The sequence below is a fragment of the Narcine bancroftii genome, chromosome 2 (assembly GCF_036971445.1).
Source record: "Narcine bancroftii isolate sNarBan1 chromosome 2, sNarBan1.hap1, whole genome shotgun sequence".
In the NCBI taxonomy this organism is placed as follows: domain Eukaryota; kingdom Metazoa; phylum Chordata; class Chondrichthyes; order Torpediniformes; family Narcinidae; genus Narcine; species Narcine bancroftii.
Window position 1 is genome coordinate 277,343,788 of NC_091470.1, and position 18,699 is coordinate 277,362,486.

At 48.2% G+C, this 18,699-nt stretch overlaps 1 protein-coding gene across 2 annotated transcripts in view; it reads right to left on the bottom strand.

The window, feature by feature from the left end:
- Positions 1-18,699, bottom strand: part of bmper (BMP binding endothelial regulator) — a 56,112-nt gene that overhangs the window by 18,181 nt on the left and 19,232 nt on the right. Inside the window, exons 5-10 of one of the 2 annotated variants that reach the window (XM_069921031.1) lie at positions 17,603-17,693; positions 12,714-12,796; positions 10,443-10,542; positions 8,683-8,792; positions 2,629-2,736; positions 1,840-1,944 (exon numbers count right to left, since the gene is read on the bottom strand). In XM_069921031.1, coding sequence (XP_069777132.1) covers positions 1,840-1,944; positions 2,629-2,736; positions 8,683-8,792; positions 10,443-10,542; positions 12,714-12,796; positions 17,603-17,693 — 597 coding nt within the window. Of the gene's footprint in view, positions 1-1,839; positions 1,945-2,598; positions 2,737-8,682; positions 8,793-10,442; positions 10,543-12,713; positions 12,797-17,602; positions 17,694-18,699 lie in introns of both variants that reach the window. The other variant, XM_069921030.1, reaches the window with a different exon arrangement.

Sequence of the window (18,699 nt, forward strand, 5' to 3'; positions counted from 1 at the left end):
CCCCACAAAAATGAAAACAATGGAAGAATACCCGAAGCTGACATAACCTGCTAGAAAACTAAATCCAGTGCAGTACGAGACAACAAAGCTTCACTCCAAGATGAACTGAATGACATCTATGCCCGATTTGACCCCCACGTCCCCAATGATATTCTGCTGTCCAAGGATGACATGCGGGCTGCATCAGGAGACTGAATCCGAGACAAAGCATCCAATCCGTATGGGGTACTTGACCAAGTACTGAAAACCTGTGCTGACCAACTGGCCAGTAAATTCACGGATATCTCACTCCAGCAGGGTGTGGTGCCAACCTGTTTCAAACAGGCATCAATCATACCAGTGCCCAGGAAGAGTGACTACCAACCATTGACACTTACATCTACAGTAATGAATTATTTTGAGAGGCTGGTGTTGAAACATATCAGATCCTATCTGAGCGGTGAAATGGGATCCATTCCAATTTGCCTGCCGGGGCAACAGGTCTATGGCTGATGCCATCTCATTAGGTCTACACAAAACCCTGGAACACCTGCACAGCAAAGATGCATACATCAGGATGCTCTTTATTGATTAGTTCAGTATTTAACACCATCATCCCCTCAAAACCAATCAGCAAACTCCAAGACCTGGGCCTCCATATCCCACTGTGCAATTGGATCCTAGATTTCCTGGATTTACAAAAACATCTCCTCCACAATCTTCATCAACACCAGAGCACCACAAAGTTGTATTCTTAGCCCCTTGCTCTACTCACTTTACACCAATGATTGTGTGGCTTGTTACAACAATATCTTTTACAAATTTGCTAATGGTACCATAAAAAGGGGCAATGAGTTAACATTCAGGAGGGAGATTGTAAACTTGGCTGAATTATGTACTAACAACAACCTTGTATTCAATGTCACCATAACCAAGGAGCTGATTGTAGACTTTAGGAAAGGAAATCTAGAGATGTACGATCCAGTGATATTAGGTGATCAGAGGTGGAGAAGGTGAGCAAATTTAAATTTCTAGGAGTTACTATCTCTAAGGACCTTTCCTGGACTCATCACATGAACGTCATCATGAAAAAGGCTCATCAGGAGTTTGCAAAGGTTTGGTATGACACCGAAAACCTTGACAAAGTTCTATAGATATGTGGTGGAACATTTGCTGACCAGCTGCATCACGGACTGGTGTGAGGGCACCAATACCTCTGAGCAGAAAGTCCTGCAAAAGATAGTGGACACAGCCCAGTACATGACAGGCAAAGCTCTCCCCACCAGTGAGAACATCTACAAGGAACGCTGCTGTCGGAGCAGCAATCATCAGGATTCACAGCACACAGGACAAGCTCTGTTCTCGTTGCTGCCATCAAGGAAAGAGGTATAGGTTCCATAAGACTTGCACCACCAGATTCAGGAATAGTTGCTACCCCTCCACCAGCAGACTCCTGAACAACAAATTCAACAGAGACTCCTTTAAGGACTCTTTCTTTGCACATTATTTATTACTGAATATTTTTATATACAGCACAATGTGTTTTCATTACTTCTTTGTTTACCTTTCTCTCTTTTGTATATGCATCTTTTACCTTGAGTACATTTTACAGTTACTGATTTGTAGAAATTCTGCCTGGCCCACAGGAAAAAGAACATAAGGGTTGTATGTGATGCCATGTACTGGAGAGTGCAGGACGTGTGACATAGGTACACAGTACTGGACAGTGCAGTTCACGTGACTAATACAGAGTAGTGGACAGCACAGATGACTGCAGGACATGTGACACATGCACAATACTGGACAGCACAGCACACAGTTTGGGATTGCAGATCGATCTGAGACAGAGCCCTCACTCACCATGGGACAGCTCTTGACTGGGGGACACTCTTTTCTCCGACATTCCGTCATTCCCTTCCTGCAGACACAGAGCGAGCAGTTCACGGCTGACCACATCTCTCCCTCCTGCAGCCGAGAATTCACCACAGACAGTCGATTACAATCATCTCCCATGGGCTGTATTTTTAAAGTGCACTCCACCACCCAACTCATGTTCCAACAAAGGGGGCAGATGCCGGGTGATGTCAAACCTCACCCCACAGAGAAGCAGGAGCTCCCACTGCCTGAACCCTGGGTGTCTTCCAGCAAGCTCTGTGCTCCATCGCTGGGCAGGCAGGTGCTTCCCCTAACCCTTGGGCTGAGCATCTCATTCCTGCTCTCCTGTGAGCCTGGGATGTAACCTGGATTCCCATGGGCTAGCAGTATCAGTTCCTGTTCCAATCCAACAGCCACTGGCTCTGTGAGGCTGTGGAACCTGTACAACAAGAGGGCGAATGGGAACTGTGCCCGAGGTAGTTCCAAACAGAAAACCAGGACCAAGTTAAAAACCAGTTCCTGAGTTAAAAACTGGAATATAGAGACAACAGGAACATCAGCAGATGGAGACCCATGGGAAAACGGGGACTGGGAGCTCTACTGGGATACAGCTGGAGGTCTGTGCCCCATTCCTTGACAACACTTCTTACATGCTGGAGCTGGAGTGTTCTGGGCACCCCAGGAGTGTGGTGTGATAGGCCATCCACAAGAACACGGCTTCAGTAAACTACTGCCCTCACTAACCTTGTAGATCCTGTTCCCAGCTCGACAAACCTTGAACTCTTCAGCGGAAATATAAGAGAGGCATTCCCCACAGCATTGCTTCTGGTCCAAGCAGGATCCAGGGAGAGAGCATCGTTTTCTGCAGATCACACTGGAATCCTGTGTGAAGACAAAGGCATTAGCAAAGCCTTCTGGGAGGTTCTGTTCACAGACCCAGCATCAGCCCTGCAAATCCTCTGGGAGGTAATTTCTGCAGACCCAGCATTGGTCCTGCAAATCCCTCTGGGAGGTCCTGTCCATAGACCCAAACACAACCATGCACACTCTCCTCTGGGAGGTTCTGTCTGCAAACACAGACACGGTCCTGCATATTCCCCTGGGAGGTCCTGTCCACAGACCCAGCCATGGTTTAACTTCAAGGCATCAAAGGAACATTTCATTCTTTCAGACGCCACTGAGGTTTTAGTAATAGGTATAAAACTAAAGCGATAGGAAGCCATTGTGCCTTCAACCATCCTTTCTCACTACCCCCCCCCCACCACCGCAACCAGTCAACAGATGAGGTTTGGTTCTATGTTCAGTTCTACTTGCCCACATGAAGTCCATACTTCACAAATCTAGCAGTCACTGACGGGGACTCAGTGGCTGAGAACCGATCTCTGCCTGAGATACAGTGACTGGAAACTAATTTCTGACTGGGACAGTGACTGGGAACTGATTTCTGCCTGAGATACAGTGAGAATTTATCTCTGACTAGTACAGATAGGCAGAGCAGGGTATCCCTGTGGCCATTCCCCACAATAACAAGTCTGCTATTTTGGATACTGTTGGGCAGGATGACTATCAGGGACAAGCCACCATGATCATGTCTCTGGCATGGAGTCTGGTCTTATGGCTAAGAAGGGAAGGGAGGAGAAGAGGTAAGCTGTAGTGATAGGGAATTCTATAGTTAAGGGAACAGATAAGAGGTTCTGTGGAAGAGATTGAGAATCCCAGATAGTATGTTGTCTCTCTGGTGCTAGGGTCTGAGAGATCGAGTTCACGCCATTTTCAGGAGGGAGGATGAGCAGCCAGATGTTGTGGTCCATGTAGGGACCAATGACATGGGTATGAAGGGTGATGAGATCCTACAAAGGGAGTTAGGTGCTAGGTTGAAGGATGGGACCTCCAGGGTTGTGATCTCAGGATTGCTACCTCATGCTACATACTAGTGAAGTTAGAAATAGGAGGATAATGCAGCTTAACACATAGGTAAAGACATTGCGCAGGAGAGAGGGTTTCAGGTTTCTGGATCATTGGGCTCTCTTCCAGGGAAAGGGGAAACCTGTTCCGCCAGGATGGTTTCCACCTGAATTGGAGGGGAACTAATATCCTTGCAGGAAGGCTTGCTAGTGCTGCTCCAGGGGGGGTTAAACTAGATTAGCAGGGGTGTGGCACCAGAGTGCCAGAGCAGATAGAGAAATAGAGGTGGGAAAAGATTATGTGAAAACTGCATGTAAAGTCAGAAATCAAAGGGTTGTAAGTGGTGGAAATGTTCTCAGGTGCAGCTATTTTAATGCAAGGAGTATTGTAGGAAAGGCAGACAAGCTTAGAGCATGGATTGGCATTGTGGCCATTAGTGAAACTTGGTTGCAGGAGGGGCAGGACTGGCAACTCAATGTTCTGTGGTTCCATTGTTTCAGATGCAATAGAATGGGGGGATAAGAGGCATTAGGGAAAATATACAACTGCCCTCAGGCAGGACAAACCAGAGGGCTCGTCTACTGAGGCTGTATGGGTGGAGCTGAGGAACGGGAAAGGTATGACCACACTTATGGGCCCAATAGTCAGCGAGAATTGGTGGAGCAAATATATAGAGAGAGCAGACAGCTGCAGGAAACAAAGTTGTGATTACTAGAAGATTTTAACTTTACACATATTCACTGGGACACCCATTCTGTAAAAGGACTGGATGGCTTGGAGTTTGTCAAATATGTTCAGGAAGGTTTTTAAAAATAAAATCAATATATAGAGGTACCAATTAGAGAGAGTGCAATACTGGACCTCCTATTAGGGAACGAGACAGAACAGGGGACCGAAGTATGTGTAGGGAAACATTTTGGGTCCAGTAATCATAATGCCATTAGTTTCATTGATTATGGAGAAGGATAGGTCGAGTCCTTGGGTTGCGATGCTAAACTGGAGGAAGGTCAATTTTGAGGAAATGAGAAAGGATCTAGATTAGAAAGTGTGAATTGGGATGTTGTTTTCCAGCAAGGATGTATTTGACAAGTGGAGAACCTTCAAAGGTGAAATTTTGAGAGGCAGAGTTGTTCATGTCAGGATTAACGGGCAAGTTCACAGGCATAGGGAACCTTAGTTTTCGAAGGATATTGGGGATCCGGTTTGGAAGAAGAGAGGGGTGTATAGTAAGGATACGTAACAAGGAACAAATGAAATACTGAGGAGTATGCAAAATGCAAGAAGGAACTCAGGAGGACTAAGACATGAGGTTGCTTTGGCAGACAATGTGAAGGAAAATCCTAAGTGTTTCTACAGCTATATCAAGAGAAAAAGGATAGTAAGGGACAAAATTGGTCCCCATGAAGATCAGAGTGGTCAGCTATGTTTGGAACCAGAAGAGTTGGGGATGATTTTAAATGTTTTTTTTTCCATCAGTATTTACTCAAGAATCTGGCAGAGTCTAGGGAAGTAAGGAAAACAAGCAGTGAGGTCATGGACTCTATACAGGTTAAAGAGGAGGAGATGCTTGCATTCATAAAGCAAATAAGGGTGGATAAATCCTCAGGGCCTGATAAGATATTCCCTCGGACCTTGAGGGAGTCTAGTGTAGAAATTGCAGAGGCTCTAGCAGAAATATTTAAAATGTCCTTAGCCACAGGTGGAGTACCAGACGATTGGATGATAACACATGTTGTTCCATTGTTTAAAAAAGGCTCCAAAAATAACCCTGGAAATTATAGGAAGGTGGGCCTGATGTCTGTAGTGGGTAAATTATTGTAAAGTGTCCTAAGAGATCAGATATACAAGTATTTGGATAGCCAGGGACTGATTAGGGACAGTTAACATGGCTTTGTGGGTGGTAGGTCTTAACAAATCTTACAGAATTTTTCGAGGAGGTTACCAGGAACATTGATGAAGGAAAGGCTGTGGATGTTGTCTACATGGACTTTAGTAAGGCCTTTGACAAGGTTCCACATGGGATGTTGGTCAGGAAGGTTCAGATGCTAGGTATTCATGGTGAGGCAGTAAACTGGATTCTACATTGGCTATATGGGAGAAGGGAGAGAGTGGTGGTGGATGATTGCTTCTCAGACTGGAAGCTTGTGACTAGTGGAGTGCCTCAGGAATCCAGTAGAGTCCTCGGACCATTGTTGTTTGTCGTCTATATCAATGATCTGGATGATAATGGGTAAACTGGATCAGCAAGCTTGATTGGAAGTGTCGTGAACTGGATCAGCAAGCTTGATTAGAGGTGTCATGGAGGGTGAAGAAGGTTTTCAAAGCTTGCAGAGGGATCTGGACCAGCTGGAAAAATGGACTGAAAAATGGCAGATGGAATTTAATGCAATTTAATGTGAGTTGTTGCATTTTGGAACGGTAAACCAAGGTAAGATATACATGGTAAGTGGTAGGGCACTGAGGAGTGTGGTCGAACAGAGGGATCTGAGAATACGGATACATAATTCTCTAAAAGTGGTGCCACAGTTAAATAAAGAGAGCTCTTGGCATATTGGCCTTCATAAATCAAAGTACTGAGAACAGGCGTTGAGAAGCTATGATGAAGTTATACAAGACATTGGTGAGGCCATATTTGGAGTATTCTGTGCAGTTTTGGTCACCTAACTACAGGAAAGAGATCAATAAGATTGAAAGTGCAGAGAAGATTTACTAGGATATTGCTAGGATGTCAGAAACAGGGAAAGTTTAAATAGGTTAGGACTTTATTCCCTGGATCATAGAAGAACGAGGGGAAATTTGAAAGAGGATTACAAAATTATGAGGGACATATATTCAGTAAATGCAAGTAGGCTTTTTCCCACAGAGGTTAGGTGAGATACAAACCAGAGGACATGGGTTAAGGGTGAAATGCGAAAAGTTTAGGGGGAACATTCTGAGGAATTTCTTCATAATAGAGATTAATGGGTGTATTGAACAAGCTGTCAGCTGAAATGGTGAATGCAGGCTCAATTTTCACATTTACGAAAAATATGAACAGATACATGGATGGGAGGGGTTTGGAGGGTTATGGTCTGGGTGCAGGTCATTGGGACTATGCAGAATAATAATTCAGTACAGATGAGGAGGGCTGAAGGGGCTGTTTTTGTGCTGTAATAGTCTATGGGGACTGAGAACTGATCTCTGATTGGGACATGGTAACTGAAAATTGATCTCTGGCCAGGACATAGTGTCTGAGAACCAATCTCTGACTGGGACACAGTGTCTGAGAACCAATCTCTGACTGGGACAGTGACTGAGAACTGATCTCTGACTGGGACACAGTGTCTGAGAACCAATCTCTGACTGGGACACAGTGTCTGAGAACCAATCTCTGACTGGGACACAGTGTCTGAGAACCAATCTCTGACTGGGACACTGTCTGAGAACTAATCTCTGACTGGGACACAGTGACTGTGAGCTGGGACATAGAATTCTGAAGATTTGTCTCCATGTGGAAAAAGTAATTGCTCTTCTCAGTCCCAAATTGTCAGCCCCTATTCTACAGGGGGCCCAGTGATGCAGTCACACAGGATCAAAGGCTCAATGTTTTGCTGCAGAAACCCTGGGGTTGGAGGCTAACACATTTTCCTTCCACCAGACCTGGCGATTTAGTGAACAGCAGAATTGTGCAAAGTGACACTAATCATGTGATGTCTCCATGTGTGACCAGGACATGCAAACATGCCTCACAGGCATGCCATCACATGAACAGGTCATATGATCATGACTCCTGCACAGAATTGTTGGCAATAGTTTCACATTATTTATATTTCCATGATTTTTTAACTTTCCTTTGACACAGGAGGCATTCAGATGATTGAGTGTATGCTACCTGTTGAGCATTGCCTTTAATCCTGCTCCATTTTCTCCCTCAACCTGTTCTATGTCACACACCCATCAACACTTCCCTGCCACCCAGTAACCAATTCATCACCAATAGATATCTTTGGGATGTGGGAGTGAAGTGGAGCACTCAGAGGAAACCACATGGTCAAACTCCACATGAACAACACCAGTGTTGGGATTGAACTCCTAGGTCTCTTGATCTGCGTTGCCACTGATGCTACCTGACCAGAGGTGGGTCTCAGCAGCAGTGAGAATTCCCGCTCCTCCTCCATGTTCCTGAACAGGATCTGTCTTGGTGGGGGTCACTTTTGTAAACCCTCCCCACCCTCCCCCCCCCCCCCCCCCCCCACAGTTACAGCTGGTCAAATCAGGTCGGTCTGCCAGGGCTCCTGGGCTTTTACAAACCTCATTTCCTCCATACATTAATCAGGAAAACCCAAGGAAGAATTTGTACTCCAGTCACTAATATCAGACCCAGATCAGTCCATTCCCACCCTAACTATCACATCCTCACTATCCCCAACCTGAAATTGCAACCCATCCTGATCCCAACAATCCTCATTCCTCCTTTCCTACCCTTGTATCTCCTTCTCCGAACCCTTCTGTCCCATCTCTTGATCTGCGTTGCCACTGATGCTACTCTAAATCCCTCTCTCGCCTATCTCTCTCTCTCCCCTTATCTCCTTCCCCAACCCCCTTTGTCTCCCATCTCACCCTCCCTATCTCTCCTTCACCTCTCTCCTCCTTGACCCCCCTCTGTCCTCATCTCCCATCTCTTCCTCCATGACCCCATTTCTCCCACCAACCACTCTCTCCCATAATTGGTCCCCAAACCCCCTTCGTACTATCTCTCCGTCCCCTTCTGTTTCCCACCTCCATCCCTCCCTCTCCCTTGCACTACCAGTCATGAGGTCCAGAGTGTTTTGAACCCTGCATGTCGTGGTGATCAGTTTCCTGCCTCAACAGTGTTGATGGATCCTCTCCACATCCCCAGATCAGGTGGAACCCTGTACAGGATAGGGTGACCAGCTCTCTTACCCTGCACACACATGAAGTACAGTTGTCGTATTCAATTGAGGTGCCATGTTCGTAGACCTCGCTGTGAAACAAGCAGCTCCTGGCTCTCAGGTCAAACACCCGTCTCTGACCTGCATCAAAGGAACATCAGATATCAGGCTCAAGGAAGGACAAAAAGCCTGGCTCCCAAATTTGGAGAACTGGGCAGCATCAAGACCAACTACACTGAGTGCCTGAGGCAGAAACAGATTGTGCAACCCATCCACTCTGTGCTGGAGTTGCTTCTCCACCCAAGGTCCCAGCATCCTTCCCCTCCCCCACTATCCGACATCCAACTTGCGCAGCCTGCTGCTAAACATGATCCTTCTCCTACCTCCAGAGAAACTCCTGAAGGATCAGTGGCAGATTAACTACCACCTAGATCCCTGATCTTGCCCCCTACCTCACCCTTCACTGAATAGAATAAAGTGACATTAAATAACTCAGATTAGGGTTCTCCAAAGTGGTTGATATTGGCCTCTGGCTGCCAATGGGACTATCAAAGGCATCAAAAAATGCCAGGGGGTCCAAAGGGAGTCGATAAACACTAGAGGGTCGATTGAACTTTTGGGGTCGAAAGAATTGTAGAGCCTGAGGTCCCTGCTCCTGCTCTTGCCGGGAGTCAGAGGTCCCCGCTCCTTCCGGGAGTCAGAGGTCCCCGCTCCTGCCCGGAGTCTGAGGTCCCCGCTCCTGCCCGGAGTCTGAGGTCTGCGCTCCTGCTGTGAGTCTGAGGTCCCCGCTCCTGCCAGGAGTCCAAGGTCTCCACTCCTGCTGATCATCTGAGGACCCTGCTCCTGCCGGGCCACCCTCCCTTCAGGGCCCCTAGGCTTAAGCCTACTTAGCCTAATGGTTAATCTGCTACTATGAAGAATGATGGAGCTTCCTGAATCCCTGCCTTTATCAGTTATTGTTTTTCCTGCCCTCAATAATGGCCATGTCTCCTCTCCACCACGTGGTGAAATTTGAATCCTCTTAAGCAGTAAACAAGAGTTCTGGAGAAACTCAGCAGATCAAGCAGCATCAATGAGAGCCCTTCATCAGGAGTGTCAATAATTAGGTAAACACCTGAATAAAAGGCTGTGGGGGGGGGGGGGGCGGCAATCGGTGGATATAGATGGGATGGTAGAAGAATAAGAAGCTGAATATGCCAGGGGGAGAGGACACAGGCTCTCTGATAGAAGGGAAGGGGTGGAAAGCTGGAGGAAGAGACAGCCTGGTAGAGAAAGAGGGAGACCAGGGGAGGAGGCTAATGCAAATTGGAGAAGTCCATAATGATGCTCTCTGGTTAGAGAATGACAAAATGGAATAATAAGTGTTCTTCCCTCTATTTGCAGGTTGTCCTCGATTTGGAAGTACACGAGTCCATGGACAGACATGTGGCAATGAGGTGTGGAATTGAAGTGGTTGGCCACCGTGAAGTCTTTGCTGTTGCTGTGGACAGAGCGAAGGGGGTTGATGATCGCCAAGTCTGTGTCCAGTCTGCACAATGGGAGCATGGCATGCAGTGAACCCTCCTGGTCCTTGTTCCAGTGGAGGAACATGTCTGATTCAACCTTTCCTTGGCTCACACCTCACAGTTTTGGTTTGCCCACTTGGGAATCAGGAGGTGAATTCTGACCAACCAGTTAAAATAACCTTGATGTTGCCCTCACACTTATGACTGTCCTTGAATCACTACAATGCTCCTTGGTAAACTTCTCATCTACCTCAGGCAGTGTGGTGGGAAAATAGAAGCCACTCACCATAACATCGGGGGCAGCACTGTCCAGTGGGTACCCGGCTGAGGTGCTCTGGGCAGGAGAGGACAGGGCAGAGTTCCCTGAAACATTGAAGTTGACCAGCCTGTACACAAGCAGATCACAATGTCAAATCATACAATGCAAGTCAGAGTGACTGGACTTGCTTCACTGACTGAGTACCATGGCAGATGTATCAAGATACAATGTGCAAGTCAGCAGGACACATGGCAGGAAGAACTTCCCTCCGATATAGCATCCATGTCTGTCCATGGGAGCTGGTAGTGCCCCACATGCAGAAACTGCTCCCAGGATTGGGAGGGTGAACCAACAGTGGGACGGTGGACCTGTGCTGGGAGGGTGGACCCACATCGTAAAATTTTACAGATAGGACACAGGTTGCAGGTGGGACCTATGAGGAGAGCAGGAGGATATCTTCATGCACCAAGATGCGACTTTACAGAAGGACATCCAACAGGAAAAGTAAGTAGGCAGCTCCGCAAACAAAGAACAAAATCAGTGCCATGCCGAGCAATGTGAGGGACTCCAAAACCCAAGAGGTGGGTGTAGGTAAGGAACTATAAGGGTAAGGTGGGAGTGGTGTATTAGGCCCCCAGAAGAAATCTAAAGCAACAGAATAGAATTAGGACCACAGTATTTCACAGGATGTTACCAGGATTGGAGGCTCGATTTCTAGGGAGAAATTGGACAGGCTGAGTCTTTATTCCCAGAATCAACATGGACTGAGAGGTTTACAACATCATCTGGGGAGGGAGTAGAGAGTTAAGAAGGGCAGCTCCTGATAGGGAAGGAGGGGAAGATGATGGGGAAATGGATGATGGGAGACAGAAGGATGGGGAATCAGCAAGACTGGAAAGGAGGCAGTATTGATGCTGTTTGGTTGGAAAGAGCCGAGACCAAATACAAGGTGATGTTCCTTCAATTTGTGGGTGACCTCAACCTGGCAGCACATAAGGCCATGGACAGACATGGCAGTGTAGCAATGGGGGATGGATGAAGTGAATGCTTACCAGGATAGATGATTCTAGAACAGAAGGCATAGGTTTAAGGTGAGAAGGGAGAGATTTGAGGGGCCTGAAGGCAACTTTTTCACTCACCTGGTGGTCCGTACCTTGAACGAGTATTCTGAGGAAGCTGTAGAGGTGGGTATAATTCTCACGTTCAAAAAACATTTGGACAGGTATATGTAGATAGGAAAGTTTCGGAAGGACATGGACCAAATGCAGGCAAATGGGCTGTCAAAAGAATGCCAACTTAGTTGGCATGGATGAGTTGGGCCAAAAAGCTTGTTCTGTTCAGTATAGCTCTATGACTGCACTGGGGATGATCAACAGGAGCAGAGAAAGATGTTGCTTCAGTTGTTCTTCTGAGGAGTTTGGGTAAATAACACTGATGTTATCTCATCTGTGCCTGAGTGCCTGCTCTAAGCAGACCAGGTCTCAGAAGCAGATAGAAGGCAGAGAGCAGTCTGTTCCAAACTTTCTCCCAGAGAGAGGGACTACCAGAGGATAGAGGAACTATAATTCAAGCTGTACTCAAGGCTGCCTCTAAACAAAGCAGGGCCCAGGATTCCTCCAGGGGTGAACATTTAGAATGGGATTGAGGGGATGGTGTCCCTGCCTCAGAGCACACAGACACCATGGGTAACTTCCAGTCCCTCGCAGGGATCCTGTGTCGTTGTACAGCCATGGATCGGTGTCATCAGTAGGAGTCATGAGCGAACCTTGTATATAGGAAGAGGGTTTGTAGCATGGCAGCGATTTGGGATCAGCTGGAATGCTGCGTGGAGCAGTGGTTGACTACATTGAGTCCAGACAGGTGTGAGATAATGCAGGGGGAAGGGTGAGTGGAGGGGGAGTGGTGGGGAACGAGGGAGGTGGGGAGAGTGGTGGAGGACAGAAGGGGGGAGTGTGGTTGATAGGGAATGAAGGGAGTGGAGTGGGGAAATGAGAGGAATGAGAAGAGTAGTGGGAGAGAAGAAGGGTGTTTGGGGAATGGCATGGGGATGGGAATGAGGGGAATGGGGAGAGTGATGGAGGATGGGGTGTGGTGGAGGAGTGGTGGGGATTGGGTGGAGTAGGTCAGCAGAACCCCCTCTCACTCACCTCCCTCTTATTCGCTCATTGCCCGTCATCCACCAGCCTCTTACACCCTCCTCACTCATCCCACTCTCCGCACCCATGACCACCTCCTCACAGCCCCACTCACCCACCCCTCTCAGTCCCCCCACGATTCCTATTTGACCCCTTCACTCACCGTGCACAAGCATTTGATACAATGGTCAGCATCTGGGTAGAATTGTTCTCCCTCACGATAGCGGTGGCCACCAAACTCACAGCCTGAGATAGAGCATGAAGTCAGAGTGGAAATAGGAGCCAATAACCACCCTCTCTGATCAGTGATCCCTAGTGACCACTTTGTGACCTCCCAGTGATTTCTCAGTGATCTCCCAGTGATCGTTCAGTTAACCCTGGTGATCCCAATGACATCCAGTGATCACTAACACTGTGGGGCCCCGCCTTCTGGTACCAACTAATCAGCCCTCACTTCCAGTCCAAGCCCAGAGACCACCCCAGACACAGGTCATGGCCAGAGGAGGTATTTTGACAGGGAACACCCACAGAAGGTCCACACCCAGAGCCTCAAGTCCCTCCCCTGTTGGGCCCCCTCCCAAGAGCAGAGTCCCTCCCCATTGATCCCTCCCCCATCAGGCTCCCTCCCTGCAGTGAACTGGAATTCACTGTCTGTATGTAGACAGCCGACCCTTCCTCTTGCCTCCGCCCCTGTTGGCCCCCTATAAAAGTCTTGTTTTCCCACCTTACCCCAGAATGACCTGGAGTCCTCTGTAAATACTGGCCATCAGTTGTAAGCTAATAAAAGCGCGTTTGTGTTCCTCACAAGTCTCCAAATACTATCGATCATGCTACAATTTAATTAGCTTTCTTTTGAAGCCCTATTAAAGCCTGGCATGCTCCAAGTCGACTCTCTGTCCCCAGAGGCCCCGGAGTAATTTGCCTATTAGTTGGAGTGCTTCCAGTCCAACATAGCAGCCACCCACGAAATCTTCCACTCCGGCGGCCTCCGGAGATCAGCCCTCCTCTCTCTCGCGTCGGCCCCAAGGGATACGCAGTCATCAGGGACTGCACGACATATGAGACAGCCATTGAAGGTCTGAAAGCCCACTACATGAGGCCCCAGAATGACGTGCTGGTGAGGTACCAACTTTCACAGCTTCAGCAAGTCTGGGACACTCGCATGGCTGGAGTGAGTTCGAGGTACGTGAGGCAGTTGGGGAAGAAGGACCTTGCCAGTAACCTTGATCTAATGAAATCACTCGAACAGGCCCAACTGGGAGTGGACCACCTTGCTAATAAAAGTGGTGTCTTCTTGGAAAGCCAGGCCTATGGATTACAGCTGTTGCAAGTACTGACTACCACGACCACACACGACTGGGCGTGCTACTTGTGCAGACAGGCCAAACACTCCCGCACAAACATGCCCTGCGAGAGACCCCGTATGCTCAGGATATGGTAAGAGGGGTCACTGGGCAAAAGTCTGTCAGGCAAAGGGGAACTCCAGGAAGCCTACCACGTGTGCAGCCCCCGAAGAGTCATACACCCTGTGCCCAAGCCCAGAGGTGCGGGCCCCATCTCTCCACACTGCTCTCTGCCATCACCTTGTTGTTCCCCATGACAGGAACCACAACTGGAGGAGAAGCAAAGGCGGGAACGGCAGCCATCTTGCCGCTCTTCGTGGTCGATGTCATCTCACCAGCTCATGGATCAAAACGATCGTGGCAGCGGGAGCGATGGAGCCTCCGGAGTGCTGGCATTAGTCGTCCTCGGACAAGAGAAACCCCACAATGGAGGTGAGGGTGAACAGATATTTAACAGACTGTTTAATAGACACTGGCTTGATGGACATCTTTATAAACTCTACGACCGCTCAGCAGTACATATTAAAGGTTAACCCCACGGACTATCATATCTATCTAGCTTCGCAATCGTATTCGGCGACTATTCAAGGGTATTGTACTGTGCACTTAACTGTACGGGGGGGGGGGGGGGTGGATTTTCCAAGTTCCGACTCTATGTATTAAAAGATCTGTGTGTTTCTGTGTTGCTGGGCCTTGACTTCCTGTGTCACCTTAAAAGCGTGACCATGGAGTACTCAAGCCAACTTCCCCCAATCACGATGTGGAACAGAAGATCCAAAAACCCAGACACACACGCAGTCTCTCCACACTGAATATCAAACTCCCCCCCACCCCCCCATTCCAGAATCTAACCCCCGACTGTAAGCTGCTAGTCACAAAGAGCAGGCATACAGTGCAGGGGACAGAGAATTTATTAGAGCCCAAACACAGCGGCTGCTTAAAGAAAAAAAAAATTGAACCCAGCAACAGCTCGTGGAAAGCCCAGGTGGTAGTTGTGAGAGGGGAGAAAAGCCCAGGCTAGTGACTGACTATAGCCAAACTATTAATCGCTTCATGCTCCTGGACGCATACCCCCTCCCCCAAATCTCAGACATGATGAATGAAATTGCACAGTACCAGGTCTATTCGACCATCGACCTGAAATCTCTAATCACCAGTTACCTATCTGTTCCGAGGACCGTCACTATACTGCATTCGAGGCAGCTGGTGTATCCAGCATATTCTGTCACAAGTGTGACTTTATCAGTTCCTGAGGGTCCCTTTAGGGGTTACAAACGGGGTCAAGGTCTTCCAAAGGCAGATGGACGAAATAGTAGACAAGTACGGGCTAAGGGGGACATTCCTCTATCTTAACAACGTCACCATTTGTGGACACAATCTGGAGGACCATGATGCCAATCTCCAAAAATTTCTCCACACAGCCAAATCCCTGAACCTCGCATACAATGCCAGTAAGTGCGTGTAGAGGACCAAACTTCTAGCTATTCTGGGCTATGTGGTGGAGAACGGTGACATTGGCCCAGACCCCGAGTGTATGAACCCTCTCTTAGACCTCCCTATCCTGCAGACCATGAAGGTGCTAAGGAGGTGCCTGGGCTCCTTCTCATACTACGCCCAGTGGGTACCTCATTACGCTGTCAAGGCCAGCCCCCTCTAAAAATCCACCTCCTTCCCATTGTCGGCCAAAGCCCAGGCAGCTTTTAACTATGTCAGGAGCTACATTGCAAAAGCCACCATGGATGCGGTGGACGAGAATGCACCCTTCCAGGTGGAAAGTGATGCCTCTGATGTAGCTCTGGCCGTGACCCTTAACCAGGAGGGGAGGCCAGTAGCTGTTTTTTCCCCACACTCTGCAAGGCCGTGAGCTCCGAAAACCATCTATGGAGAAAGAGGCTCAAGCCATTGTGGAGGCCATCAGACACTGGAGGCTCTACCTAGCTGGCAAGAGATTCACTCTCCTCACTGTAGCGATCTGTAGCATTCATGTTCAATAATACGAACAGGGGGAAAATAAAGAATGACAAGATGATGAGGTGCAGGATTGAACTCTCCACCTATAACTATGAGATAGTGTATAGGCCAGGTCCACTCAATGAGCCTCTAGATGCCCTATCTAGAGGAAGGTGTGCTCCTGCACACACCAGTCCATTGCAGTCACTTCATGACGAGCTCTGCCACCCGGGCATCACCCGCATGGCCCACTTTGTTAAGGCACGCAACCTGCCCTTCTCTCTCGAAGATATCAGGGAGATGACCGGGTCATGCCAGGTCTGCGCTCAGTGCAAACCGCACTTCTACTGCCCCAACAAAGCGCATCTGATAAAAGCTTCCCGCCCTTTTGAACGATTCAGCGTTGAGTTCAAGGGTCCCCTTCCTTCCACCAATGGAAATGTGTATTCTCTTTACATTATCAATGAGCATTTGCATTTTCCATTCGCCATACCCTGCCCAGACACCTCCACCGCCACAGTCATCAGAGCCTTGCACTCCATTTTCACAATGTTCGGGTATCCAAGTTTTATTCATAGTGACCGGGGCTCATCATTTATGAGCAAAGAGCTACACCAGTACCTGATCGCAAAAGGTATCGCCTCAAGCTGGATGACTAGCTACAACCCCTGGAGGAACGGACAAGTTGAAAAGGAGAATGCAATGGTCTGGAAAGCTGTAAAACTGGCCCACTGGTCTAAAGGCCTTCCAGACTCATGCTGGCAAGAGGTTCTGCCCACCATGCTCCACTCCATAAAGTCGTTACACTGCTCTACGACCAATGCAACTCCTCACGAGCTAATGTTTGCATTCCCAAGGAAATCCACGTCGGGGATCACTCTTCCAGCATGGCTAATAACACCAGGACCGGTCCTGCTGTAAAAGCACGTGACAAGCAAAACAGATCCACTGGTCGAGAAAGTGCATCTACTGCACGCAAATCTGATGTACACCTATGTGGCACACCCAGATGGTAGGGAGGACACTGTCTCGATCAGAAATCTGGCACCTTCAGGAACTGAGGTTCCAATGCCTACAGTGAGTCTGGAACCTCCAAACACCCCACGCAGAGTTCTGGATGACATGGTTCCAACGGAGCTACCACTAGACTCAGGACCCCAAAGTCCCCCTCTGAGCCCCATAACCCAAGAACCACAGGAGGCACAGAAAGTTCTGGAAGAGCAAGGCCCACCAGTGCTAAGGTGCTTGACCAGAATAACCAGTCCCCCTGACAAATTCAACTTGTAAATAACGGTAAATATTCTTTTTTCTGAATGTGGTCTCTGTTTTCACCCTCAGATTCTTTTCTAAAGGAAGGGATGAATGCAGTGAACTGGAATACACTATCTGAATGTAGAGTAGATGGCTGACACCTCCTCTTGGCTCCGCCCCTTGTCAGCCCCGATATAAATCCTGTTTTCCTGCCTTACCTCAGAATGACCTGGAGACCTCTGAAAATACTGGCTGTTAGTTGTAAGCTAATAAAACCATGCTTGTGTTCCTCACAAGTTTCCAAGTACTATCGATCATGTTACATTCTCCCATTGGGTTCCGTCCCCCATCGGGCTCTCTCTTCCATCAGGATCCCTCCCCAGAGCCAAATCCCTCTGCAATCACACACCCTTCCCTAAAGCCTCAGCCCCTCCCCCATCACAGGACCTTTCCCTTTTCCCTGTAGAAGGTCAGTGAGCTGAACCCCCTCCATCAATGGACCACTCACCTGGACACACCGGACAGCAGCCATCCTGTGGCTGGATGGGGTTTCTGCAGTGGATCACACACAAAACCTGCGACTCCGTGACCACACCTTCCTGCAGGGCACAACAAGCAGTGCGTTACCCCAATGTGTGACCGACGTCATGAAGCACAGGCTCATTAATAACAGTATCAGCATCACAGATCTTGTCTAGCACCAGCCCAGGGTTTATGGTGAATAGCTACATAAAATACCATGGCTGCACGGAACAGGACACGAACTAGGCGACTCACCTTCAGGTCTCTTAGGGTAGATCTCTGTCCTCACACCCAGTACACACCGACAGGCTGAAGGTCTGACCAGTGCCCTCGCTTCATCACATCAACACTTAGGTCACCTGCCCTCAGGCTGACTGATGGATTCAGACATTTTCCTTCACATGAAAGTGCAACTAGATTCAGGCAATGATTGAATTTCTGCAGGAGGAGCCCTGTGTAGTGTGGTCACACTTGTGACAGAATATGCTGGATACACCAGCTGGCAGCATTGACTTGCTAGAAACTCAATGTTTTGTTGTACTCTGGAGTTAAATTTCGAGGCACTGTTGGGTAACTGGAGTCACTCACAGACAACATACAAGATGGGAGAGTACAGCACAGGAACAGGTTATTTGGGCCGTGTGACTGTTCTGAATAATGTGGCCACGTTAAACTAAAATTCTACTGCCTACATATTCTTCTACCTCTAGGCCCTGCAGATCCATGTCTTGATCTGGAAGTGACTTAAAACACTGCTATTTTATCTGCTTCCTCCACTACTCTTGCTGCCTGCTCCAGGCACGCCATATAACCATATAACCGTTTACACACGGAAACAGGCCATGTCGGCCCTTCAAATCCGTACCGGTTCACTTGAACAACTCCACTAGCTTCTCCGCAATTGCACCAATTTATTTTTAATATCATATTTATGGAAATGTAATTATAGCGATTTCACATCTGCAATACACAAGAATGGCGCAGCAAAACAATGAATGTAATGAGACATGTTCATGCCAATAAATTCTGATTCTGTACATCCACCCAGTGATGGTTCACCCTCCACACATACACCCCCCAGCA